Source organism: Rhinichthys klamathensis, unplaced genomic scaffold, assembly GCF_029890125.1.
Source record: "Rhinichthys klamathensis goyatoka isolate OS25496 unplaced genomic scaffold, OSU_Roscu_1.1 h1tg000785l_1, whole genome shotgun sequence".
In the NCBI taxonomy this organism is placed as follows: domain Eukaryota; kingdom Metazoa; phylum Chordata; class Actinopteri; order Cypriniformes; family Leuciscidae; genus Rhinichthys; species Rhinichthys klamathensis.
Window position 1 is genome coordinate 486,868 of NW_026607182.1, and position 27,728 is coordinate 514,595.

Here is a 27,728-nt window from a genome sequence, read left to right on the forward strand (position 1 = left end):
ATCTCTACTCTCCACACGTAGTTGTTATATCAGCGGTAGCAGTTCAAACTAATATCAAGTAATTTACGTCTCTTCAATGATTGGTTGATATACCAAGGGAGGCTAGCCTAGCCTCCTCTGCCATGTTTCTTTCCTCAACACTCCTAATCGCTGAAAGTGAAATACTCAATGGTTAATTTTTATTTTTTTTACCAATTGAGGCACAAGTCTCTGGATATTGAATTTGCCTCCCAATCCCCTTTTCTATCCCCTCAGACTCAACTTAACACAGTTTTCTAAACTTTTGTAATTACATTGGCAATTCCAGCATGTTCGGGGAAGCGCAGGTACATTGGTGTCACAAATTACAAGCAAGAAATACACATTCTGAGACATGAAATTAATAACTGGGAATTGTATTAACCTTATATCATCCTTCTCCCATTTTCACCTCAAAATTTTGGGTAGACTGTACCTCCCTTGCCTGCCCTGACGAGCCATCACTGGTTCTGATTATTGAGAAGTCACACTCTACAAAATGCTGGGTTGTTTTAAACCATGTTTGGGTCAAACCCAACCATTGAGTTTAAAATTGAATTAAGAAATTTAAACCAACAGTTGGGTTGGTCCATATTTGACAGCTTTTTGTAGAGTGTAGAGTCTTGTTTTACACAGCCCTAAATCACTCCAGACTCAAACAGTCAGTCATGATTTCTTAACTGACATGTATATTGTATAGTCTGACATAAATGATATGTGATGTTGCACATTAGGCTTTTACCTAAGGCAGGTACTGGGGTCATATCATACTGCACAACCTGACAAGCAACAACCGTAAAATAATAAATCACACAGTGCACCAGGCTTCAGTTTGCTTATTCAAAAGGGTAGCTTATAGTCTGCAAAATTGGCTCGACTATAGCTTCCTCACAACTGAGATTTGATCATATCAATGTGGCACGTATTACAGTATGATTTCAGTGTTCTCGTCTTGTTCCAACCCTTAATACCTGTCATTTTCCCTTACCTCTTCTCTTGCACACTTTCTCACCTCTTTGAAGAGTATTGCAGGTGTCCAGGGAAAGGGAAAGTGTTAGAAAGTGAGTCTCCAGCAGTCACTCAAAGCAGAGCTGGATTCCCCTCAGGGAGACAGACACACAGTTGGCTCTGAGCTGCTAATACTCTATAGATTTGCTCTATGGAAAGAGGGCATCCAGCATTTTAAAGCTTCAGACTGATGTCTCTCAAAATATATCAACACACACACAGTCACACACACACACACAAACGTGCGCGTGCATTGATGTCCTTGCTCTTATACTGCAGTGAGGTTCTTTATGTCAAATCATGTGCCAATTTGGGTCAGTTATGCAACAGGACTTCAGGGTTTCAGGACTTTCAGAACTTTTCCAACAGTGTTAGAAAGTTAAAAAAGACTATTAAAAAATACTCATTTTAATAAATATGTTTATTTACTAGCAAAAATTGCAAAAATAACATGTATTTACTTGTATTCACTTTCAAAAGAACATGTTAATAAAGTATGCATGAAACCACAGGCTAATCATGTTCAAATATATTTATTCCAGTTAAAGTTTACAAAAAATTCTGTAAGGAATTTAGGGATCATATAAATGAGTTTTGCTTCATTAATAATTCACGTGAAGATCAAAGTACAGCCCAACTCTAAACTACTGATATAGTCTAAATGTGTAATTACAGTCTATAAACAAATACATTCAAATGAAGTGAGATATAAAAAAGTTTTCCCATAATTTGACTTGACTGAAAAGACCCAGATTTACACTTACTGTAAACATAAAACCATTCGAATTATATCAAAACAATACAATTAAATCCAGTTCAAATATCTTGTCATTATCTAATTGAGTTTTATTTACACAAATGACCACTTAAAGGGTAAGTTCACCCAAAAATTTTAATTCTGTCATTAATTACTCGCCAAGAAAGTTAGTAAAGAGATAATTAAAATAGTCCATGTGACAGTGTTTCAACCTTAATGTTATGAAGCGACGAGAATACTTTCTGTGCGCAAAAACAAAACAAAAATAAAAATATTCAAGTCTCCGATACTGTTCACGTAGTAAACAAAGTGCAGCGCTTCCGGGTTCTACATCAGAACGCTGGCTCAGTATTGGCCAATGTCATTTCAACGATGTCTTTACTACCTTTCTAGGCCTTGAAAGTGGTAATAACGTTTGCAGTCTATCAGGGGTCAGAGACCTCTCAAACTTCATCAAAAATGTCTTTATTTGTGTTCAGAAGATGAAAGTCGGTCTTACGGGTTTGGAACGGCTTGAGAGTAAGTAATTAATGGCAGAATTTGCATTTTTGGGTGAACTGACCCTTTAAGGATTTACATATATCTTTAAAAATATAAATCTTTACAATTTCGTTAGATACATCTTACCTTATCTTTTTGGGTCCTTGTGTACCCAACATGAAGTATAATTATTTCCTGTAATTCATAAATGCTATGGAATACAAGGTTGGCTTCTTTTAAAAAAAGATACAATTATATATATATATATATATTTGATTATTTTCCAAATTTCTAAAATTAAAGCCAAATGTCTAACCAGGGCATATATACATATGCAATGTCAAATTTCAAAATAATTTGCATAGGATGAATTTTGAGTGTTTAAGCTTTCAATATTATATTGTGATACCTAATTAATGATCATTACTAAAATATGTGATATAGAAAAAAGACAGTAAATAAAGCACTGGCAAAAAGTTCTGAAAAAGTTCTGCTCCAATTTATATATAAAGATTTTTTTGGGGTGCATGCGTAGATTCAGTTTATGAAACATGAAAAAAAAAAAAAAAAAGCAATCTGCACACCAAACTAATTAAAAGTTCATGGTCCATTGATTTTAATGATGCTGGAGTATGTTTGTAGCCTAAGACTACTCCACCCATCCGGTAATTGTCAATTAATCAGTCATTGTATTATAAATAACGATCCAGCTGATTTAGGCAACAGTATAGGACAGTTTTTTTTAACAGATTTCAGCTCTGAAGAGAGTCCAAGATGGACTGTTTTTTTTTTTTCGTACACGGTCACATTTTTGTTAGTGCACTGGTATTTTGTTATCACCTTTCATGTGAATCTTCAGTAAACTATTTCTCAATGGACCTTGAACTTTGCATTTGTTTTGTGTGCAGATTCCTTTTTCTGTTTTTTCATGTTTAGTAAATAAAGAACAACTATCAGCACAACTAAAGCAATTTGACAGTTCCACATATTAAAGGGACACTACAGCATTAATAAGCATAATAACTCATTTGTGTTTGTAGATGCAGCATATGTACTGTAACTGTCAGTGTTTTCTAGTTCATTTATAATTATACTTGCAGGATTTATGAGCTCCTATTAATTGAGAGAGTAAGCATTTTGTGAACTTTTAAATATTAATTCGGTCACACTTTATATCAGGTGACTTTAACTACTATGTACTTACATGAAAAAAATATTTCATAAAAAGTGGTTGTGCTCATTTTGTATTGCAAATCACTTTTGTTACAATTGAGGTCGGATACAGGTTAGGGACAGGTTTGATGGTATGGGCAGGTTTAAGGGTGGGTTAAAGAGTAAGTGAAGGGTCAACATTGTAGTTATAAACGTAATTACAGAAATTAATTACAGCTGTAATTACATGCAGGTAGAGTTGTCAAAAGTACAGACTTCGGTACCAAGTCGGTACTGAAATTTAAAAAAGGTGACGTTACCAGCATTTCCCTCTAGCATTTTGAGCGCTGTTGAACGGAACCCTCTTCACCGAGCACTTACACAGATACACACGGGAGTGTTTGAAAGCAGCATCTATCAGCGGATCCGTCTATCAGTGGATATATTTGGATCCGCTGATAGACGCCTGCTTTTAAACGCTCCCGTGTGTATCTGTAAGTGCTCGTGAAGAGCGTCAAATATGTCATTGTTGATCATTGTAGCCAAACACAGACATTTATACCAGAAAGACTCAGAAGGCGAGATGATATCACGATGACATTCATTAATTAATAGACCAGAAAATGAAAACAGAAATATTGAATGATAAAGGTCTTTATCGCGGGCCCCGTCCGTACCTGCATTTCCTGCCCCGAAGATGGATGCAGGAGTGCAGCCGACCCCCCTGGGAGGTAAGGACAGGGACCATCCTGGTGGTGGTTGGGGAGGATGGAGGTGAATGTTTGCGTCATCATCTGCGAAACTCAAACATGTGTAAGTAACGATCTTTTATACTCTAGGAATTATATAGTGATTGGATAACCAGAAGTAATGCGTGACGTAACATTGAGTCTTCCTGGCAGAAGTTTACGCTAAAGCTTTCATGTATGTTAAAGCGCGTCAACACATTGGCCAATCAGGGACATATGTTGAGCGCGTCGACCCAATGGCCAATCAGAGGTGTTTAAGAATCCGTTCAACAGCGCTCAAAATGCTAGAGGGAAATGCTGGTATTGTCACATTTTTAAATTTCAGTACCGACTTGATACCAAAGTCTGTACTTTTTGACAACTCTACATGCAGGTATTTTTTAAGTGCAAGTACAATGTAAAAGCATGTACGTTCACATTAAATTTCAGAGGAACACTGATAAAGGCCGTGACACACCAACCCAACGTCAAAGAACTAGTGGCGATGGAATCCAACTGTGTTATGGCTGCATCTTGGCCAATAAGCTGCGCTTGAACACACCGCAAAGACTGCAGCTGACTGCCAACCAGCATGTGCGTTCTCCACCTGCCTGAAAGGACATAATATTAGCTAGTATCAATTATCTTTATATGTCATTCAAAAAGGGAAACTGAAAGGACTGCAGATATACCAAGTGTAAACAATGCAGCGCTTGCTTAATATCAATCATATTGATCACTTTCTTCATTCCAAGCGGCACTGAAAATATGTGCATATTGGAATGATCAGGTAAGATGATGTCAAATTAGAACAGCCTTCTGTCTGTGCCGTTTTCTTCGATCGCGTTCATCACTTTCACTTTTATTCTCATGCACTGACTCATTCGCTAAACCGGTCAGCCATTAAAGGAATAGTTCACTTCAAAATGAAAATTCTGTCTTCGTTTACTCACCCTCAAGTTGATTCAAACCTGTATACATTTTTTTCTTCTGCTGAACACAAAAGAAGATATTTTGAAGAATGTCGGTAGCCAGACAGTTGATGTACCCCATTGACTTCCATACGTAGTAGGAAAAAAAAAAAGATTCAACATACTGAATCAGGCGAACTGCCGCCGACTGGGCCTGACTAGAGCCGATGTGTAGAACACACCACAAAAACTAGTCAGGCTACAGCTGACCTTCGGCTTGGTGTGTCACGGCCTTAATGCGCTGCAGGAGCAGCTTGCAGTGAACATTGATCCAGACTATTTAAATGTTGAGCAAGCAATCTCATTGGCTGCAGTATCAGCAGAGGCCAATCAGCATGCGCCATGTCAAATATGTGATTGCTAGCAGACTGCACATAAAGCCTGTGTCATCTGTAAGTTTCATGACTTAACAGGGTATTTGTCACATAATATGTTATTAAAAATGGAAAAAATTCACTTTTATTTATATATATTTACATTTATGCATTTGACAGATGGTTTTTTCAATGCATTCAAGGTGTACTTTTCATTAGTTCCCATGACCTTGCAAGTCCAATTCTTAAGTTTGAGCTACAGGAATGGGATATACTGCAATGTATATGCTACTACATTGTAGCATATACATTGTAGCCTAAAATCTTTATGAAAAGGAAAATATGTTTATGTCAACTATTCCTATATAAATGTATTTAGTGGAATGTATAGGTGATATATGAATGGCCATACTAAAACATTGGTTTTGTTTGCTTATCAAGTTATCCAACATTTTTTGAAGCGAACAAAATGAATTTCACATCCCACAGAGTAGAACATTCGAGGACTGATCCTAAATCAATATTTTCCTCCGAGACATATCCGTGCCCAGATGTGACAGTTTTGTCCATTGTGCTCTGAGCTTTGAAGGAAATCCTGTTCAAAAACAGCACAATTTGGTGAACACTGCTTTAGAAAGAGATCTGTGATTGTTTGCTGGGGTCTAGAGGGGCATCTCTGACCAGTTGGCATTGCCATCTTCACCCATTCTCATGCAACTCCCTATTCAAGCGCTGCCTGAACAGCCTGCAGCTCTGTAAATGCCAAAATCTGCATCGACTCCGAGCTCCAAAGAACACAGGCAGTGAGCCTGCAGGGTTTAAACCCATGAGAGTGAAACAGGAAGGGGAAGAGGATGAAAGGGAAATGAGACTGAAAGCCGGGATGAGACAGACTGAACTGAATATTTGCTTTTTGTTTTGCAAAAAAAGACAATGTTTTGGCTGCAACCTGCTGATGTCCTTCAAATAACATCCAAGGTGATTGTAGTTCGGAATAAAGTCGCATTGATACAAAAAGCAGAATTGATGCAACAAAGCAATTGTTCAATTTTAAACAGTGCAATGAAAGAAGGGCGGGTGAGAGAATAAACTAATGAGCGTATTTAGATCAAGGCCGATTTGACACACGACTGTCACAGCTCTTCTCAAAGATAGCGCAAGCTACCCTGCCGCTTCCAAAAGAATCAAAACCATTGATGTAAAACAGTGATTAAAATGCACATTTGGTACTTTTTCAATTCACTGCTTGTCTCTGAATGATGGTTTGGCATGCCCAGGAAAGCAGTGGGATCTCATTAGTATTCTAATGCACTTAACTTTTCTTTTTTTTTTTTTACATTTGGATAAACACTGCAATGTATAATATGAACATATCAACAGCTTCTGCAACATCAACACTTTAGTGTTTATACATTATGCATACAAATGTTTAACAGCCTTTTGTTGAAGTTCACAGAATGCTGCATTCATGGAAATCACACTGATTTGGTGTTATTTATAATATATGAGATTAATTACATGTTTAATTCCAAATTGATTAAATGCGATAATCACATTGACAATATTTTCTTTAGCATAAATTTCAACGTATGAACAGCGGAAACTATTTATTTGTCATTAAAAAGGGCTTTCTCATAATGTTTCATTATGTACTGATGAACAGGAATCCTGCAATGAGATTGTATTGGACCCTGGCACTCTAGCAGTGCTTGCACAAAAAGTCCAGTGATTCTAGTTCTAACCAGTCTTTTGTGAGCAGCACATATGATTCATACATATTTTTTTTTCATCACTAAAGATTTTCAAACATCAACATCTTATGTTCTTTAAAAATAGAAAACACATTTATGGTGTATGCTTCAGTATTTGTTTTATTGGCAGGTTCTATTTGCACAGATATGCACATTCTTTAGTGCTTCAAAGTTAGCATTTGTCTATCTATATACTACTGTAAAACATTTATACATTTAATAATATTAATAATATATATATTTTTTTAAGTCTGGGGTTGGTACAATTTTAAGTTGGTACAATACTAACCAAGGCACCTATTTGATCAAAAATACTGTAAAACAATACTATTGTGAAATATTATTACAATTTAAATAACTGTTTTCAATTTAATTGATTACTCCAGTCTTCAGTGCCACATGTACCTTCAGAAATAATTATAATATGCTAATTTGGTGCTCAATAATCATTTCTTATTATTATCAATGTAGAAAAGAGCAAAAAAAGAAAATAAAACAAATTGTGGAAACTGTGAAAATATTTTAAATTGTTTTATTATTATGTATAGTTAAAATAAACATATCAAACTATGTATTATACAGACTATTGGAGTGTTGTTTTGCAAGTGCTATTTACACCAAGTGCAATTAGTAACTCTGAAGGCTGTTCCGGTAACACTTTACAATAAGGTCTCATTTATTAACATTAGTTCATGTATTAACTAACATGAAATAACAATAAGTAGCACATTTGATACAGTATTTATTAGGGTTGCAACGATACCACTTTTTCCAGAACGAGTCCGATACTGATACTTTCATTTTTGGTACTTGCCGATACAGAGTACCGGTATTTTCACTGCATTTGTAATGTTTTTAATGTATTGGGTAGAGAAACCAAAAGAATATATATAATATTAGTTGGCTCAATTTGTTCAGCAAATATATATTTTTTTCAGTTATTTTCATGCTTAAATAAGCCTGTTAAAATGTATTGAGCTTATTTTCTTCACATATTTTATCTTTCATTTAATTGCATAGCGCGCATTTAGAGCAAATCCCACAGGGATAAGTTCTAAGGATTGGGTCAGTGGTTTAAATGTTTAGATACCAGTGAAATATCACAATTCTCTATTCCAAAGTTGATACTACAGCAAAATTACTAGCCTAATTAATGTAAATTTTAAACATTATAAAGGACAAGTAAACAATCAGTAGTAAAATAAGAACAAATAATCAAATTACAAATAGCACAAATAAATACAATAGAAAAAAGAAAGGCTACAAATTAAATTAACTGGTTTTAGATTTTTAAGGTAGGTCTAGGTCTAACAGTAGTTTTTAGGTACAGAAATTTGAATAAAGTAATCGGATGTGAAATAACACTGCATATTCATTACTGTATAAATTAAATATAGATGGATCTTTCTAAAGTTACAAAAGGTATTTAGTCAAGAGCAGTGAGTGATTTCTTTGTCCTTTTTTCGATTAACATTAAAACACAGTAGGAGGTTTATTAGACTGCTGCCCCTTTAAGACCGAACTCACAGATCCCATTTGAATAAACTGTCTACCTGCACTTGAGAAACCTAACCGACTATGTTTACTAGCATACTCGGGTGTTTTACATAATTTTGTGCGAATTCGTCTGTACAAGCGCAAGACGTGAAAGAGAATTCAACTCGGTATTTGCGCTGTCTGTCTGAGACAGCTAGCCGCGTTTCCATTAGGCTACCCTTCAAATTGCGCAAATTGAAATTGCGAATTGAAAATACGCCCAATGGAAACACGTCAATTTCGCAAAAATTCCCATATATCGCAAAAAAGTTTTTACGCTCGTATGTGGTTTTTCAGGCAATTCGAAAAAGGAATATTTCGCAAAACTGCAATGGAAACAGTTTTTGCGCATTTAGAGGTCACCTGACGTAGACGGCGCGGTATGTTTGGACAGAAGACGAGACGGAGTTCTTTATTAAACGCATACAAGACAAAAGAATTACGGGAAAACTGGATTCTAAATCACAAAGAAATGCCACAATCAAGACCTCGGAGCAGAAACACCCAGAAACACCTCATATGTGCCGCTTCAAGTATAAGGGTCTTTCCCTGCCATTAATGTTGGATAACATGCCTAGGTCTCCTTCGGTTAAAAATATGGCTAGTGCAGTGGCTGTGATATATCTAAACCTATACCAACATTGGTTGCCATAATTATTGGAATGACTTATCGCGAGAGGAAAAAATGACGTTTTAGTCGCATAACATCGCTTAATGGAAACGGCCTCATTTCGCAATAGTTTTTATTTTACATTTAGAAAATATCGCAAAAGTTTTGCGCAAATCTGTAATGGAAACACGGCTACTGAGACATGGTTTTCGGGGTGCGGCTTCGGATGTTTGCATTCATGAAACTTCTTGACCGGCAAACGTCCTGTAATAATGTAGGGAACCATTCGTTATACATAAATCAGGTAACAGTTCATGTTTTACTTACATAGGCCTATACGATTTCGTTTGAATTCAAATGACACTTGTGCTGAGTGAACGGTCAACAATCAAGAGCATGCAACAGAAGTGCGCTCCGTCTCTACACCGTCAGTTAACGTTAACAATTATGCCTAGTTTTACTTTCTTTGCCTTTGACATCTGACTGAACAAAACATTCCACTGACGTCTGTAAAAAAGGCTTTGTATCGGTTGTTGGTATCGGCGCACGAGTGCAGTATCGAGCCCGATACCACATCCCTATTTATTTATTCATCTGTACTTCATCCTATTACAGTCGTTCATTGTTAGTTCATATTAGTTCACAGTGCATTAACTAATGTTAACAAATACAACGTTTGTATTGTTCACTCTTAGTTCATGTTAACTAGTTAACTAATGTTAACTAACGAAACCTTATTGGAAAGTGTTAACATTATTCCCATCATTTTATTGAAAAGCATTTCAGCCAATGTTTTCCATCAAACAATGTGGAAAAATAAAGGTGTAATGAATAAGTGTAAGAGCACAACAGATAATAAGAGCACAGATTGAACTAAATGATTATGATTTTTAATGTGTATTTATAGATATATACATCTTTCCTGTAGCTCAAACAGTAGAGTGTTGGCGCTTGCAATGCCAAGGTCATGGGTTCGATTCCCAGGGAACTGATAAGAATGTAAATGTGTTCCTTGTAATGCAATGTAAGTCGCTTTGGATAAGCGTCTGCCAAATGCATATATGTATATATATATATATCGTGTGTGTGTTTACATAGTTAAGAAAACGAATGACATCACTCTGATGAAACAGAGGACAGCAGGGGCAGATTATTGATGGCGGAGGTTGAGAAGGGTTTTTAAAGAAGCGGAGGAGGGAAAATGAAGTTGAAACCAGCGCTGCCTTTCCTTCGCCTCTGTGTGTGTTTGATAAAATCGTGTGCTGGGCCCGTGGGTCTCGCTCTCAGCAAGGTGATGGAAATGCGCTGCTCCTAATCTCCTAATGTATGTTCCTTCGTCCTTGGCCGGGGCACATAGGAGAAAGATGGGGCCTTATCAGCGTTTATGAATTTATGGAAAATATTTCTGCACTGAAAATTTTCAGCCCTCTCTCTCGATTTTCCTCCATCGTTCTCTCACCCACCCACTCGCTCGCTTACTCTCGCACTTTCCTCTAGCGTACCAACTTCATACGAGTTTCAGCGGAGGACGGGAATCTGGCAAAGTGGTTGGCAGGAGTTTCTCTGTATTGGAGGGCTGTTTCTAGAACTAATGCTTCTTTTTAGGCCATATACATTGACAAGCTAATGACATTGATATGAGGTCTATTTCCTGATGAGGACACTCCTGAGAGCCCACACACTTTTATAATACGTGATTTCATTGTCATTATGAGCTGAGCAAAAGATGACAAGAAAACATGGTTGTTAATGAGCATGGCAAGTTAATGTGCTAATTACTGAACTTCAAATAATGACATTAGAGTATTTTCTATATTTTTTTTTCTATTCTGGCAGGTCACGTTAGTCAAGCTTGCATCAGCTGACTCTCAGCTGGTCCACGTCTACCTATAGGAATATGACGCCTATCACCGTGTACATATAAGCTCCTTCAGTATTATCAGCAGCTATAGCGTTTCTCAGGAGCTAATTACCCTCCACCATCCCCAGCTCCTCCTCTCGTCAGTCAGGATTTGGCATTCTGATTACCCCCGAATCAGACTAAAATTCTCTAATTATGTTGTCATTAAAAGAATTAATGATATCTGCAATACATTCAAGTTGGTTCTGTTCTGTTTACCCTAAGGGGGGTTATTGCTGCGCTCCCTGCTCTTATCCCTGCTAGGCTGCATGGATGCGCAGGGAGTTCTTGCCCAGAACAGAACTATACCGCCAATCCTAACTGTATGCTAATTGTCAATTGTATTTGACGATAGTGGTCCTGACAGAAATCAAAGTTAATTAAAGGAGCAACAGGCAGAAACTGCTGTTGTCTACCCATCAAAATGTCAACATGCTAGTATGCCTATAGTACGGTGTGCTAATAATCTTCATACCATAGTGCCTGTCTTTTCGCAAAAAGTTCTTAAAAGAACGTCCATGTTTACAGAATGGGACTGAAAATATTCCTATATGGGACAAGTAAAAAGTTTTAAAAGCAGAAATGTGCAGCTTGTATTTTTGTTAAAGCATCAGCTGTACAAAATGTGTGTTTTTACATTGTAAAACTGCTCTTTTAGAGGTGGGACTTCTGTTCAAGGTGGACGACCTTGTGTGTTACTTAATAGCACCGCAGACACAGGGGGCATGAGGGACCTCCTTTTAAAAACATTTTAAAAAAGGTGATTCTGTCCACTGCTTCTTTCTATGTGCTGAACCTAAACTACGTCCATACTGAAAGCGTTTTAACATTCTCAAAAAAGATGAGATGGCTGCACCGTACAAAAGAGGTCATGTTGCAAATCATCCATCCATCCATATGGTGATTGCTAGCAAGCCAGTCTAAAATAATGTTTATGATTCTACCAATAAATAATATAGGCTGGTATATATATATATATATATATATATATATATATATTCCCCATGGACATACTTCATTATAAACACAATGTTTGTTTTATTTTTTTAACAAACTAATAGACAAGTAAAAATTATTTTCTGTTTATGTAACTTTCTGTCTTTATCTAATAGTTCACTAAAAGAATAAAACAATTTAGTCATCATTTACTCACCCTCTTGCCAAACCTCTACTACTTTCTTTATCCTGTGTGGAACACAAAAGAACATATTTTAAAGAATGTTTAAAACCAAACTGTTTTGTTTCCCATTGACTAACATTGTACGGATGAAATCAAATAAAAATGGAAGTCAATGGGAACCAAAACCGTTTGAATGTCAACATTCTTCATATAAAACGTTTTCTTTTGTGTGCAGCAGAAGAAAGAAATGCATACAGCTTTGGAACAAGATCTTTTGGGTAAACTATCCCTTTAAGATGTACTGAACTCAGAATGTTCTTTTTTATGAATTACCATCATCTTTTGGTTCTTGTGGTACACCGTTTCGGTTCTATCAGTAAATAAGGAACAGTATAATTTCTGACGTCAGATTTCCAGCAGCGCTCTGCCACGATCCATTTGTCTGACCTCCTGTCTCTCCTCCGCCACCTGTCAGGGCCTGAAAATGGGCTCCAGAAAAATGAGCGTGTGAAAAATTTCATTTGGGTCATGGTCCCTGGCGCTCACACCCTTCAGCTGAGTGGAGGCAGGCTTCTACATGTGCCGGGAGAGGAAGGAGGGGGAGATGGAAATTAATAACTTCTGAGAAATGGACCCAGAGCCTCCAGGAAGCTTAGTCGTGATTACAGCAGCATGGGCGGCGGGTGCGAGTGGAACTGGGATTGTACGTTGGAAGTGTTTGTAAGGTTCAGACATTATTACTATTTCATGCTTTGAGGTATCCCAAACCATACCTGCCACCAAAGAGCTCAGCTTCTTAACATCTTAATTTAAGATGTCTGAAACAATTTCAGTGTTAAATCAGAACGTTCAGGATGTTATGATTCCAGTGGATCCTTTCCTTTGAATTCATCAGCAATTTGCTTTTCACGAGCTGGCACTTTCTAAGTAAATAAGAAACAGCAATTACAACCCATAAGATAGATAATTGATAATTTTACTTCCATAATGGGACATATTTCAGAGGGAGTCAGAATGTATTTCAAATGGTGACATCTTTTGACAGAAGCTTTAAGTTGTTATAGCATACTAGAAAACATATAAAATACTTTCGGATCAAATCAGTATTTATGTAAGCAATAAGGTAGCTTACTCGAGGCTGTGCTGTATCGTGTATCATTGTTAGCCACCACGCGACCCCTTCTCAGCCATGACTTAAATTCACGAGACAGCACTAGCCTTGATTATACCTTATTGCTTTTATAAAACGGTTACCACACAATACAAATATTAAAACCAAAAAATATGTAACAATGCAACTTTCATGAAGTAAAATCTCTAAAAGCCTTCCTTCCGCTGGAAAAAAATAGTCCCTGACCGTGAACAGCAACAGAAGTTACATTATTTCGCCATTAGATGGCTGCAAAGATTTTCTTTATGAGTGAGTCAGTCAGTAGAGAAGACTTATTGAAAGGACTGAAACTTGTTGTGAACACGGAGAAGCAAAATTCAACTGACAAATGACTAGCATCACAGGGCACGGGAATTTTAGAACCATTGGGTGAAGCCGTGTTTGCATAGCCGTGTTTGATCGTGAATAAAACACAGCTATTGACCAATCAGAATCAAGGACTAGAACCGACCGTTTTATAATTTTTTTATTGATTGATTAATTGTTTGTACATGACCATATTGTACAGTTACCATGTAAACTGTCTCACATGAATATAGTAATCATATGGTAGCATGGCGAATATTAAGCCATGATAAAAAAAGGTAACACTTTACAATAAGGTTTCATTAGTTCACATTAGTATACTTTAGTTAACATGAACTAAGAATGAACACTACCTCTACAGCATTTATTAATCTTAGTTAATGTTAATTAAAAAAGTTAAGCTGGATTTGTATTAACTCAATTTAATGAAGATTAATACATTCTGTAACAAATTTCTCATTGTTAGTTTATGTTAGTTAATACATTTATTAATGTTAACACACACGCATGCACACACACACATATATACTGTATATACAGTATATACATATATGTGTGTGTGTATATATATAAACTATAGTAGAATATAAATAATACTAAAATAACACTTATTTGTTTGTTTGATTGTTTGTTTATTAAGAAAATATAATATAAATATATTGGTTTCATGACTTTAAGTATGAAAACCATATTAGATTAGTAAGTTTAGTTTATTTGAGCGACTCACATCACCCACCGCGTTATAACCCCCCGCCAAGTTAGAGGAAACTATTTAAGTTTTGCATCTCATTTCCTTTCAGAATGCTGCGTTCAAAAGTACTAAAATTGCCAGTATATATAAAGGTTTCTTTCTGATGCTTTGAGTTCTCCCAGGATACAGCACTTTTTTTTCATTTGTGACTGTCATAGCAATTCACCGCAGGCACTGATGCACATTCAGGCCCTGATCTGCATAAAGACTGTCAGATGGACTTTTGATTTAAGAAGCTTCTTTTATCCTCTGTTCTCTTTAAGCCGTGGCTCTAAAGTCCGTTCCATGAGAGCGCTCATGCATACAAACCTGACAGTCTGAAAACAAACGCTCATGTTCTCTTCCGGACGATGGAGCTGCAAACTTGTTCTTCAGCGGGTTGTTGTTTGAAACAGTCAAGTGGAAGAAACAACACGCTTTAAATTTCAAATGCAGATGGAGGGCAGCTGCTGACCTTCGACTTAAGTTATTCACAATGGATCCAATAAAAAAGGACAATTATTGAACCATATGTGCCATGTTTTTTTTTTATAAGTACACCTGAAAAAGGGCCAGAAGCTAATCTAGTCTTATGGCAGTCTTATGGGGGGGAGAATGTTTATCTGTTTTCTTCCATTATATATCCTTTATACATACATCCTTATATACATCCTTTTCTATTATAGGCCAGTCTAGTTACTGTAATTGGTCCTACAGTACCTGCACTTCTCCGACCAGGGTTTGAACCATTGTCAACCAGCATGGAAGATGTCACAATAACAAGACCAGCATCAGCGCCACTTCACTCACTGTGCCTCCTCACTTGTTCGGGTTCCAGAGTGAAAAAAAAAACCCAGAATGGTCATAATGAGAGTATTGTTACAATCTTTGAAAATAACAATAAAAAACAATTACTGCTGTTTATTTATTTTTTTCAGAGAAAGATACAGTTGTAACCTAAACATTATTTGTGAATTTAACATTTTTAAATGGTCTACAGAGGCAACAACACAGGATTGTGGGAGCCGTGCTTTCAGTTAGATAATGATTACTATCCTAAAATTATTTTAGAGCTCCTTGGATTAAATCCACTTTATTTCATTTATTCGTTTGAAATAAAATTACAGTACATGTTAATAAACTGTAATTATACAATTAGTGTTTATTGCATTTATATCTAAATAAAAAAATATTAAGCATCATGTTTAATAATGACGGCCTGCCTTCAGTTGACAAACGCCCCATTTATATAAATACAACTATATTATTAAACTGTATAGGCCTATATAAAAAGATTGTATTTACAAGTTAAGCTCTTGTGTTTTTTTTTATTCGCTTCATTCTTTGCGACTTTTTCTGAATATTGCTTTATCTAAGTAGTCTACACTATTTAGATACATCATTATTCAGAAACAGGTGCAGTTACTTTTTTATTATTTTTAATATGAGAGAAACCCCCACCTACACCTGCTACTGAAGTTTATTATTTTTTTCGTCTTCAGAACAAAATGACTAAAAGAGGTGGGCACTGACAAGTATGCTAAAGACTTCTAGTACACCACTTGAGACCAGGCTATTGAAGTTTACCTATAAAGTGCTTACTAGCTGGCCTCCATTTCCCTCAGCCCCATTCGGGTCAGGGGACCAACATCCTACTTGCACCACTCTGAGCGGGATTCAAACCAGTGTCAACCGACATGAGAGACGGCATATTAACATGTACGGTAGTGTGCCTCTTGAGGCCAGAGGAGTGACGCTTTACCTATACAGCTCTTACTATATGACCTCTGTTAAGCTTACCCCCATCCGGGTCATGTCACCAATGTCCTACTCGCACCACTCCATACTCCAGCGGGATTTGAACCAGCTTTAAATGGCATGAGAGATGGGTGCTAAAAAGTATGCTAAAGATTTCTAGCGTATTTTTTTAAGCCAGGTGTGTGAAGTATACAGCTCTGGGCTCACTCACCACCATCCGGGTCACAACACCAATGTCGTACTCGCACCAATCTCAGCAAGATTTGAACCAGCACCAACCAGTTTGGGAGGCGGGTGTGCTAAAAAGGACACTGACCACAGCAGCCACTAACATCAGCCTTATTTTTTCTCAGAAATGACTGGGATCCTTATTTTCATTTTCAGACATCCACTTGTCTATTCTTCTACTGTGGCTCATTGAATCTCTGTGGGATCTGTGCAGTTCTAAATGAATGAATGTTCTTCAGTTGATAAATAAGGCCAGCTGAGCAGGAGCCTGACAGATGTTATAACAGCTTTGGGTTTATTTTTTTATGAATTGTGAAAACAATACAGAAAGCAAGAGACTCAAATTTATCCTTAATGCCCGCCACCTGTTTTGACGATTGAAAACTGTAATTTAGCGGAACTCCAGCCCAGAAAACAACATATCAAGTTCAGAAAAGCGTCACATCTAAGGAAAACCATTAAATATGTTGTTGTTCTTACTAAATTAAGTATTATTCTTCAATCTGTCATCATACACCATTTAATCTACAGACATAAATGAAACCTTAAACAATGCGACCTGTGAAGAAGTAAGATGTTACTATTTTAAACAATCAGAATTTCACATGGAGAATGATAAATCTAATAAATCCCATAGATTTACATTGAAGGAGGGACCTGAGTCATATCTAGAGACTAGAGTAGTTTTGCACCAACACTACTCACATTTTCTTCAATAAAATGTAAAAATATTTTGTGTTTTTTAATGTCTTTGTAATATTTGTTGGGGTTTCTTGTAGCTGTTAGTTTTAAAACTGTGTCTCGCTGTATGTGATGTGTTTTGTGTTGTACCCTGATGGCAGACTTTAGAGGTTTAATAACTGTGTCAGCGTGATTAATAATGGTGGAGTACCGGAGCAGAGCTGCCATCATCACTGCACTGATTACACCTGCTTTAAACTACATTTCCCACAGTGAACTCTGCACTGGCCCAACTCCACAGCAATCATTTATACTCGCTGTTTCTAAATGTCTGCTTAGCAAGAGCTCCATCCCAGTTGCCCAACACAAAAGTCGAAGTGTAATTTGTATGTGTGCATTAGTGGTGGGGATTTTTCAGTGACTCTTTCGGCCATTGCATGTCAGTAGGTGGCAAAAAGCGAATTAATGAGTGAGTCATTGTATCATTCACTCAACCGTTTCATTCAGAAACACTGAATAATTCAGGAATGGCACTCCACTTCTGTGTACTGCTCGGTAGACATGCAGTGGTTGATTAATGTTTTGTCTTTGTTGTTGCTTTTTTGTCTGAGAACACAGAGTATGGGTTTTGAACAGCAATTCATATAGTTAAACAAAATAAATAGTCCAAATAAAACAAACAAACAGTGCCAAGTAGACCAAGAAAATAATCTCTCTCTCACTGTTTCTCTCTAGGCTCCTACATGATGGTGAACTCTTCTCAGTATGGCGCTGGACAGCGGGCTCAGCTCATGTTACGTCCGCTGAGTGAGAACGACACACACTGTGTGCAGTTCAGTTATTTTCTGTACAGCCGTGACGGACACAGTCCCGGGGGCCTGAGTGTGTATGTGCGAGTAAACGGTGGCTCAAGGGGAAATGCCGTATGGAATGTGTCCGGCTCTCAGGGGCGGCAGTGGCATCAGGTGGAGCTGGCTGTCAGCACATTTTGGCCCAGCGAGTACCAGGTGAGTCGAATACCTTGCACTCAAACACATCATGCACATTGACTTTGTTTCAACTTACATGTCACAATCCTGTAACCTAAATATTCAGCATTTTTTTGAGGTGTCATTCAGAGGTGTTTTTTGTTTTCATGCACATTTTATTACAGTGTCAACTGTAGGTTAGCTTTATATAGACAGAAAAAAAATACATTAACTTATTGTAATTAATACGTACTGTAGTTGATATAGTAGTTCTAGTAAATACGTACTGTAGCAATTATTATTACATGTACAATACCAGTCAAAAGTGTGGGGAAAAAAAATAACAGTGTCATTGAATCAGTAAAGAATCGTTTGATTTGGCAAGTAATCGTTTGGCACAGTGGCGTAAAAACACTAAATGTAATGCCTGGTTCAGATTACACGATTTTAGCCCGATTTTGGCACGATCCGTTTGACGTAGGGTGTCGTGGGGATTCGTAAACGACAATGGGCGTCGGGACGCAAGATTCGATCGTATCATCTCGCATAGTGTGTCATAGTGGGCGACAACCTACGTCGCGTCTGTGATGCTTCACGACATCACGACAAAAAGACTAGCATGTTTAATTTTTTTAACGGTCGTCCACGACGGGTTCCATCACATGTATGAGGTTGTCCAATAGGAGCACAGAAGCTTTTCCGTACACAACTTTCAAAAATGGCAAAACGAAAGAGAGACAATTGTGCTACTAGGTGGAGTTATGACATGGAGGAAAGGTTATTAAAAGGAAACAGAAAACAATATTTTACCTCAAGTTCTCTTTGGAGGATTGACAGCCCATACTGTCCTCTTCGAGCAATCCAGGAACGTGTCCATTGTCGGGTTTTCTTTTTTTTTAAACGTTTTTCTGAACACAGGACAGTCAACACTCACCGCTTAATCCATTGTTTGTTTACGTTCGTTTCCGGAAGTCACTAGCTACTAGTTTCGCCTTCTCGATGACATCACGCGCATCGTTAAAGACGTCACACGATGACTGGTCAGGAAGCAACGTGTAGTCTGACATGTTTCTTGTCCATGACACGACAAGATTTTAGGACTCAAAATCGCGTAATCTGACACAGTGACTATCGTAACAGACATAAAAAATTGTGTAATCTGAACCAGGCATAACACAAACTTTCCTTGATCCTTTGAAATAAACGGGCTGTTTTCCATGATTTAGACCCACTTATATATATGTCAGTGTGTGTGTATATGTACACATATTCACTGATGCTCCAGAAGGAAACACAATGCATTAGGAGTCGGAGGGTGAAAACTTTTTGAATTTGAAGATCAAGGTAAATTGTACTTAATTTCTCTTTTGGGAAACATGTTAGTATCTTCTGTTACTTCCGAAGGGCAGTACAATTTTATATATATATATATATATATATATATATATAAACAAAATTAGAAAAAATTGGACATCTTCATCCTGTTCAAAAGTTTTCACCCCCTGGCTCTTAAAGTCAAAATGAAGTATGTGTTCTAAGTTTGTCATATCACAGAAAAATGTGTTATTAGACACCCAGCCAAATTTGAATGATAAAAAAATCCGGCAAGTACATAAAATAAGCTATCAAAATCTTGAAAAAATGAGCAGTAGTCTCTGCTCTCAAACGCTGGGGGTGTGTCCGTTGGCTGCGCTGAAACCACGCCCACTCGTGGTAAAGCTGCCGTCGCCACAATCTTATGTTAATTATAACATAAGTGCACAAGGCAACTTACACTCATTGGTGGGCACGCACTGCCGATGATGTCACCAGTTGTCGGCGCGACAGGAGGATGAAGGCCGAGGCGGGAGATAGTCGTTTCGGCCCCATTCACCAGTAACAGCGGATTATCAGTGAATCCCAGTTGTCTCCAACGAAAGTTTATTAAACTATCCCGTGTAAAATGATCACTACAGAGGCGGGTTTTGGTGGTGATCCTCAGCTCTCCATCAAGGTGGCTCTTCACAAAATTAATCCACCTCTTCTTGATGTGATCGTATTTAGGAAATTTAAATAAGGACGCCGATCTGTTTTGTACGTGATCGCATCCAGGTAGTACGCATTTCCGTGACGAAGACATAGCTAACTAGCAAACTGTAAGCTGTAGTAACTAATAATACTGACAGTAACTCGCGATTGAGCGGCAAACTGATGCGAATCTGCTCTATTTGTATTGTTAGGGGAGCGGCCAGCCTCAGGGGCTCCAGTGCGTCATCAGGTAGGGGCAGGGCCAGGAGCTCAGGCACTCCAGTGCGTCATCGAGTACCCTTTTAGCCCCGCCCAAAAAATCCATAAAATATCAATGGTGAAAAACTGTTTAACGGTCTAACTCCACAATTCAGTACTTCACAGTTCACAGTCTTTGTAATGTGTTTTAGCAATACATTTCTAACATTTATAATGTGTTTACAATTTTTTTTTTTAAATTGCCTTTACAGGGACTTTAATACATCAGTGAATGTTTGAACCTTTTGTAATAGTTGTGTTTGAGTCCCTCAATTGTCCTCAGTGTGAACAGAGAGATCTCAGAATCATACAGTCACTGCTGGAAAGGGTTCAATTATGTAAAAGATGCTGGAAACCTGAAGAATTTGCGGAACCTGTAGGATTTTTCTGAAGAACATTGGGAAGTTTAACTCCTCAGGACAAACAAGCGACTCAAGAACAACCATCACAGAACAAAACAAAACAAAACAAAACAAAAAAACAGTCATGGATCATCCATGTAACGACGCACAGTATTAAGAATCAAGAGTTCGTAAACTTTTGAACGGGGTCATTTTTATAAATTCAGCTATATTTTGTCTTGTGGACTATATGTAAACATATTTTATGTAAAATATCTTATTCAGGACAGTACTAAATAAAAAATAACATGCATTTTGTATGATCCCTCTTATTTTGTTAAAATTATTCACATAATGTGAAATAAATAAACTTTCAAGCACCACTGTATACACTCACTCACGTAGCACGCACACACACACACACATATATATATATATATATATATATATATATATATATATATATACTTACATACTTTTATACTATACATACTACTTTTTCCTACCACTAAATAGTCTATTATCCTCAGCTCTCGGCTCTGTCAGCAGTGTGTGTTATTGACTCACTTGTTCCTCTGATGGTTAGTGCACAGAACACTGTCACCTTGTTAAAGGCTATGATTAATAACTTGCCCCTCATTTGCTCCCCAAAAAGGCCATAATGACCAGTAAGTTGAGTGTGTTTGTGTGTGTGTGTGTGCATATGTAAGTGCACAGTCAATTAACCCCCGCTTTTGTGTGGGACCCGTTTGAAAGAGGAGGTCCAGTGTGGTTTCCACAACCCTGACCCGTATCGCTCCTCTCTCCATAAATCAGAGCAGCCTTAATGAGATTACAGCCCTGCCACGATCAATACACACACACACACACACACACACACACACAGTGCGCCAAGGGTTCCCACACAGAAAATGTGAAGAAATTATCTTTGCCCTCTGGTTCTATCTTTCGCTCTCCGTCATGTTTTTTCTTTTAGGAGTGTGGTGTCTAGTTGTTTCAGACGTGTCGTGGTTGAATAAACAGAGAATATAGTAAATTTGAGGTGTTTTGGAGATGTGGCAAGGCATGTTAGTCAACTGTAGTTAGCTTGTAAAAATTGCCTGCATCAATTTATGGCACTGTAATTCGTGATTTGTAAATGTGTAATGAATGTTGTGTGTAATTGTGTAAAGAAACACAGACAGATGCAAATGCACATAAAGACGCAGCTAAATTGCTGTATTTGTGTTGTCAAGAGAAGGTTATGAAGCAGCGGAGCAGAGCATTCAGAGCAGAGAAATAGGCTATATAAACTTTTCCAAACCCTAGTGAGCTGCCTACATAGAGAGGGGTTTAAAGCTCTATAGGTGCATCAGCAATATGTGCATCAGCCACAAAAAGCCAAATTAACCAATGACAAAATGGACCTTTCAGATCAAACAATTTGTACAAATGCTCATCAGGCTGAAGGACACACACACACACACACACACAAAAAGGGACACAACGTACCACCCCCCCCCCCCCCCCCCCCATTTTTTTTCCAGAATTCTTTAATAAATAGTTCAATAAACAGCAATTGAAACGCAAATCTTTTGTAAAATTATAAATGTCTGCTGTCACTTATATCAATTTATATCTAAGGTGTGCAGTTTCGTAGAGGCTAGCAATAGTAAGCTAGCTTTAAAACCATAAGAGGGGAAAATATCCCAAGAGGGGAAAATATCCCACCCTCCCTTCAGAGCTCCCTTCAAAGCCACAACTCCTTTAAAACACATGAACGTGCAAACGCCAAAGCAAAGTCTGCAAAGCATGACGACGAGAGTCACCTTGATGGAGGGAGGAATGCAACATTTTCAACTTACCTCATGTCTCAAAGCCCAAACATTACAATATGAATGTAAACAACTTATTTACGGTTATTATTCTTTTAAATAGTAAGCATTTAAAAGAATAATAAATTGTAATAATATTTCATATTTTTGATCAAATAAATGCAGACTTGGTGAGCACGAAGAGTCTTCTTTTAAAAACAATAAAAAAAAACTGAAGTATTCCAATCTTTACTGGTGGTGTACATTTAGGTTTCACCCTCTCTTTAATCCATCCTTTCATTCTGTAATCTGACTTGTTTGTTCCTCATCCCTCTCCCACTCTATCTCTCTCAGTTATGGCTCATGGGTCACTGGAAACCTTTCGGGCATCTTCACCCGGCTCAGATATAGATTAAATCAACTCACGTATACTCCCTTTGGGTGACAGCAGAGGAAAGAGAGAGGAAAATAAATGAATGAAAGATAGAATGAAGGAACGAGAGAGCACATGAGTGCTGCGTTACTCCCTGCGTGGGTCTGTAGAGATGAGATCAGCAGTCATGCAGGCCCATGGGGCGGCAGCTTGTATTAAGGATATCATTTCCGCCTTCTTCTAATCCGGGAAAACACAAAGGATCTGGATCATTCGGCTTCAGCACTCACTGTCACCTGTAAGACTGCTGTAGCGTTCTCCCTGCCAGGCTGATATGACACATTTGTGAAACCAATTTGAGCAGTTACCTGCAAACTAAGGTCTCTACGGACGTCAAGCTTAGCAAAGTGTTGATGCTTTACTTTAACATGGAGGTTCTCAAACTTTAATAAGTCATGCTCCCCCTAGAACGACATGACTTCTGATAGATGTGTGAGGAGGGGTGGCGACTGAAACTAAAGTTCACCAAAAGCTTAGCAGTACTATACTTTCAAGTTTTACCAGTTATTAATCTGATAATTCAATCTTGTGCAAATAAATAATTACATAAATAATAATACGTTTTTTTCATTATCTGGTTTAAAAAGCTGAAAGTTTCGGTCCTTTATGCTGATTGGCCAATACCCTTGTTTTATTTATGATAAGGCAGGCTATGACTGAACGGATCTGTGTATCACTGCGCATTATCATTAGCAACCAGATTTAACCACAACATAAACAAACAATATTCTGTCAAAACGTCCCGGGTTACGTATGTAACCCTAGTTCCCCGAAGGGACGGACGCTGCGTGTAATCGCAGTGGGAACGCCCCAGCGTGACGCGTCTGAAGCATGAATGAAATCAGTCAATGGAGAGAATGAGCGTACGGCGAGTGACGTCATAGACCAGGAAGCTATAAATATCCCCTGAGCACACAACACGCCAGCTTAAAAGTCACTGAAGCAGCGACCCAAGGGGATGCCGAGAGTATGGCAGGACACGCAGCGTCCGTCCCTTCGGGGAACTAGGGTTACATACGTAACCCGGGACGTTCCCCTTCAGGGACTACCGCTGCGTGTAATCGCAGTGGGAACGCAATACCCACATCCCCATACGACCAAATCCCCATCGTGTGTCATTAGGAGACACAAGCCGACGAGAGAACCTGAGCCCCGGGAGTGGAGCTAAGGTCAAGGGAATAAAACCTGACGAAAGTGTGCGGTGAGGACCAGCCTGCCGCATCACAAACGTCCTGAAGAGAAGCTCCTGAAAGAAGAGCTGTAGAGGCAGCCATACTCCTGGTGGAATGAGCCCTTACAGCCAAAGGTGAAGGCTGATGGGCCGAACCGTAAGCAAGCGAGATGGCCTCGACCACCCACTTGCTCATCCTTTGCTTAGATGCAGGACACCCTCTCTTAGGTGACCCAAAACAGACAAACAGTTGTTCCGATCTCCTCCACAGAGCAGCTCTGTGGACATACGCATCTAAAGCCCTAACAGGGCACAGCAAATTAAGTTTCCTCTGGTCTGACGTCAGAAAAGGCGGAGGACAGAAAGCCTGCAGAACTATAGGTCTAACCAAAGTGGTCGGCACCTTAGGAACATAACCTGGTCTCGGACAGAGAAAGGCCTTAACCATACCAGGAGCAAATTCCAGGCACGAGGGAGCCACCGAAAGTGCTTGAATATCACCAATCCTTTTTAGAGATGAAATAGCAAGAAGAAGGATAGTCTTAAGAGTAAGAAACTTTTCCGAAACTTCCTCGATGGGCTCAAAAGGAGCAAGGGAGAGGCCTTCTAAGACGATGGCCAGATCCCAAGCTGGTACCCTTGTGCGAACTGCAGGCCTCAGCCTCAGGGTGCCACGAAGGAAGCGAGATATAAGTGGGTGTTTCCCGAGGGAACCTCCACTTGAAGGGGCGTGGTAAGCAGCTAAGGCCGCCACATACACCTTCAGTGTGGAGTGGGATAACCCTGTGGAGAGACGGTCCTGCAGGAAATCCAGCACTGTACCAACCGGGCAGTTAACTGGGTCCTGCTGGCGCTCTCCACACCAAGAGGTGAAAAGTTTCCACCTCGCGGCATATAACTTCCTCGTGGAGGGAGCTCTGGATTGGAGGATGGTCTCAACGACCTCAGCCGAGAGACCAGAATCTATGAGCTGGGCCCCCTCAGAGGCCAAGCCCACAGCCTCCATAGCTCTGGACGGGGGTGAAGGATCGACCCACTCGCCTGAGAGAGCAGATCTCTCCTGATCGGTATCTCTAGGGGAGAACCGTCGAGGAGAGACACTAGGTCCGAAAACCATACTCGGGCCGGCCAGAACGGGGCTATAAGCAGGAGACTGAGCCCGTCCCGGCGAACCCTCTCCAGAACTCCTGGGAGCAGAGCGATCGGGGGAAAAGCGTACAGGCGTGACCTCGGCCACGGATGTACCATAGCATCCAACCCCAGTGGGGCTGGCTGGCTGAGAGAGAACCACAGTGGACAGTGTGATGTCTCTCGGGACGCAAATAGGTCTACCTCGGCACGACCGAAATGTCCCCATAGAAGCTCCACCACCTCGGGGTGAAGACTCCACTCCCCGGGCCTCGGCCCCTGCCTCGACAGGATGTCTGCCCCCTGATTCAAATACCCCGGGAGATAAATAGCTCTGAGAGAGAGAATTTTCCGCTGGGACCATAGAAGGATCTGACGTGCCAGTTTGTAAAGCGGGCGAGAACGCAGACCCCCCTGATGGTTGATGTAAGAGACCACCGATGTGTTGTCTGTCCGGACAAGAACATGGTGGCCTCTTAGGTCTGGGAGGAAATGTTTCAGGGCCTGAAACACTGCCAACATCTCTAGACAATTTATGTGCCATAGACGGTGATGGTCCCCCCACAGACCCTGAGCCGGGCGACCACTCATGATCGCCCCCCAACCCGTGAGAGAGGCATCTGTCGTTAGCATAACGCGACGACAAGGAGCTCCCAACACAGGGCCTTGGGACAGAAACCAAGGATCTTTCCACATAACCAGGGCGCGATGACACCGTCGCGAACTCATGATCATGCGAAGCGGATTTCCCCTCGGGGAGAACCCCTTGGTTCTGAGCCACCACTGTAACGGTCTCATGTGCAGGAGGCCAAAAGGTATCACATTGGACGCAGCTGCCATGAGACCTAACAGTCTCTGGAACTGTTTTACAGTGGATGACCGGCCTAGCTTGACTTGATCTACTGTGGCAAGAATCGAAGCAACACGAGCAGGTGACAATTGTGCCTGCATCGTCATCGAATCCCACACTACACCGAGAAAAGTGGTTCTCTGTAATGGAGAAAGAACACTCTTCTTGGCGTTGAGTCTCAACCCCAACCTCTTGATGTGAGCCAGAACGACATCTCGATGCCGAACCGCCTGTTGTTCCGATTGAGCTAGGATTAACCAATCGTCTATATAGTTCAGAATACGGATGCCCTGCAGCCTGAGCGGAGCTATAGCTGCATCCATACACTTCGTGAACGTGCGGGGTGACAGTGCTAGGCCGAACGGAAGAACCCGATATTGGTACGCTTCGCCCCCGAAAGCGAACCTCAGGAACTTCCTGTGTTGAGGGAGGATAGATACATGGAAGTAAGCGTCCTTTAGATCTATCGTGACAAACCAGTCCTCGGATCTGATTTGTGACACGATCTGTTTGAGAGTGAGCATCTTGAATTTGAGCTTTCCTACAGTGCGATTTAAGACACGCAGATCTAGAATGGGACGCAGCCCTCCATCTTTTTTCGGAACGATGAAGTACCGGCTGTAGTATCCTAACTCCCTGCTGGGTGGAGGAACCCGTTCTATAGCCCCTTTTTGCAGCAGAGTTTTTACCTCCTGTTCTAATACCAGAGCCTGCTCGGGGCCCACCACCGTGGGCAGAACCCCTCTGAACTGAGGTGGACGCGTTCTGAACTGAATAGCGTACCCGTTCTTTATAATATTCAGGACCCACTGAGAAACATTGGGAAGCATTTCCCATTCCGCCAGGAACTCTACTAAGGGAACCAGCCTCTCGAGGCTGGCCTCTGGATGAACATCCCGAGTGACAGACACAGCGCCCTGTAACATACTGGCAGGAAACAGCTGGTCTGAACACTCCACAACCCTCCTCGGAGGGGGCGAGCGTCCCTCGGGAAATCGCTCGCCGAGTCTCTCTACGCCCTGTGTAGGCAGGGTTAGTAGAACAGACCCCTGAGGGCATCGGGAAAGACAGGGCACCGTGTTCTTGTGCGGTGAACTCAAGTCTCTCCCGATGGGGACCACCCTCAGAGTCCTGACGTTCAGCCCGTCAGGACTTTTTCGACGCGGCCTTCCTGGCGACAATGACTGTCCTCAGATCAGTCCTGCCCCGAGACGGCCGCGCCGGAGAGCGCCCCGCCTCGTCCCTCCAGTTTCCCTGCGGGGGGGCACGAGACGCGACACTCCGCTTCTGCTGTGCTCTTCTTGAAGAGGAAGAACTCGACGGCTGGGACTGCCCTTTTCGCTCAGCAGCCCCAGTGACACGTATCTTGAGAGGGATGAATTTAGAAAAAGCAGCCGCCTGTTTCTTCTCTTCCTGGAACCTCTCCGTGACCGAGTGAAGAGCGTCACCGAAGAGGCCCACAGGCGAAACAGGAGCATTTAAAAGGAGAGACTTATCTTTTTCCTTCATCGATGTCTGACTCAACCATAAGTGCCTTTCTGTGGCCACCATGGCTGCCAT

At 40.0% G+C, this 27,728-nt stretch overlaps 1 protein-coding gene across 1 annotated transcript in view; it reads left to right on the forward strand.

Moving 5' to 3' along the window:
- The window catches only part of ptprua (protein tyrosine phosphatase receptor type Ua), a gene marked incomplete at its 3' end in the record, with an annotated part of 264,930 nt that overhangs the window by 176,742 nt on the left and 60,460 nt on the right, over positions 1–27,728 (forward strand). Inside the window, exon 3 of the mRNA XM_056243301.1 lies at positions 17,955–18,226. Coding sequence (XP_056099276.1) covers positions 17,955–18,226 — 272 coding nt within the window. The remainder of the gene's footprint in view (positions 1–17,954; positions 18,227–27,728) is intronic.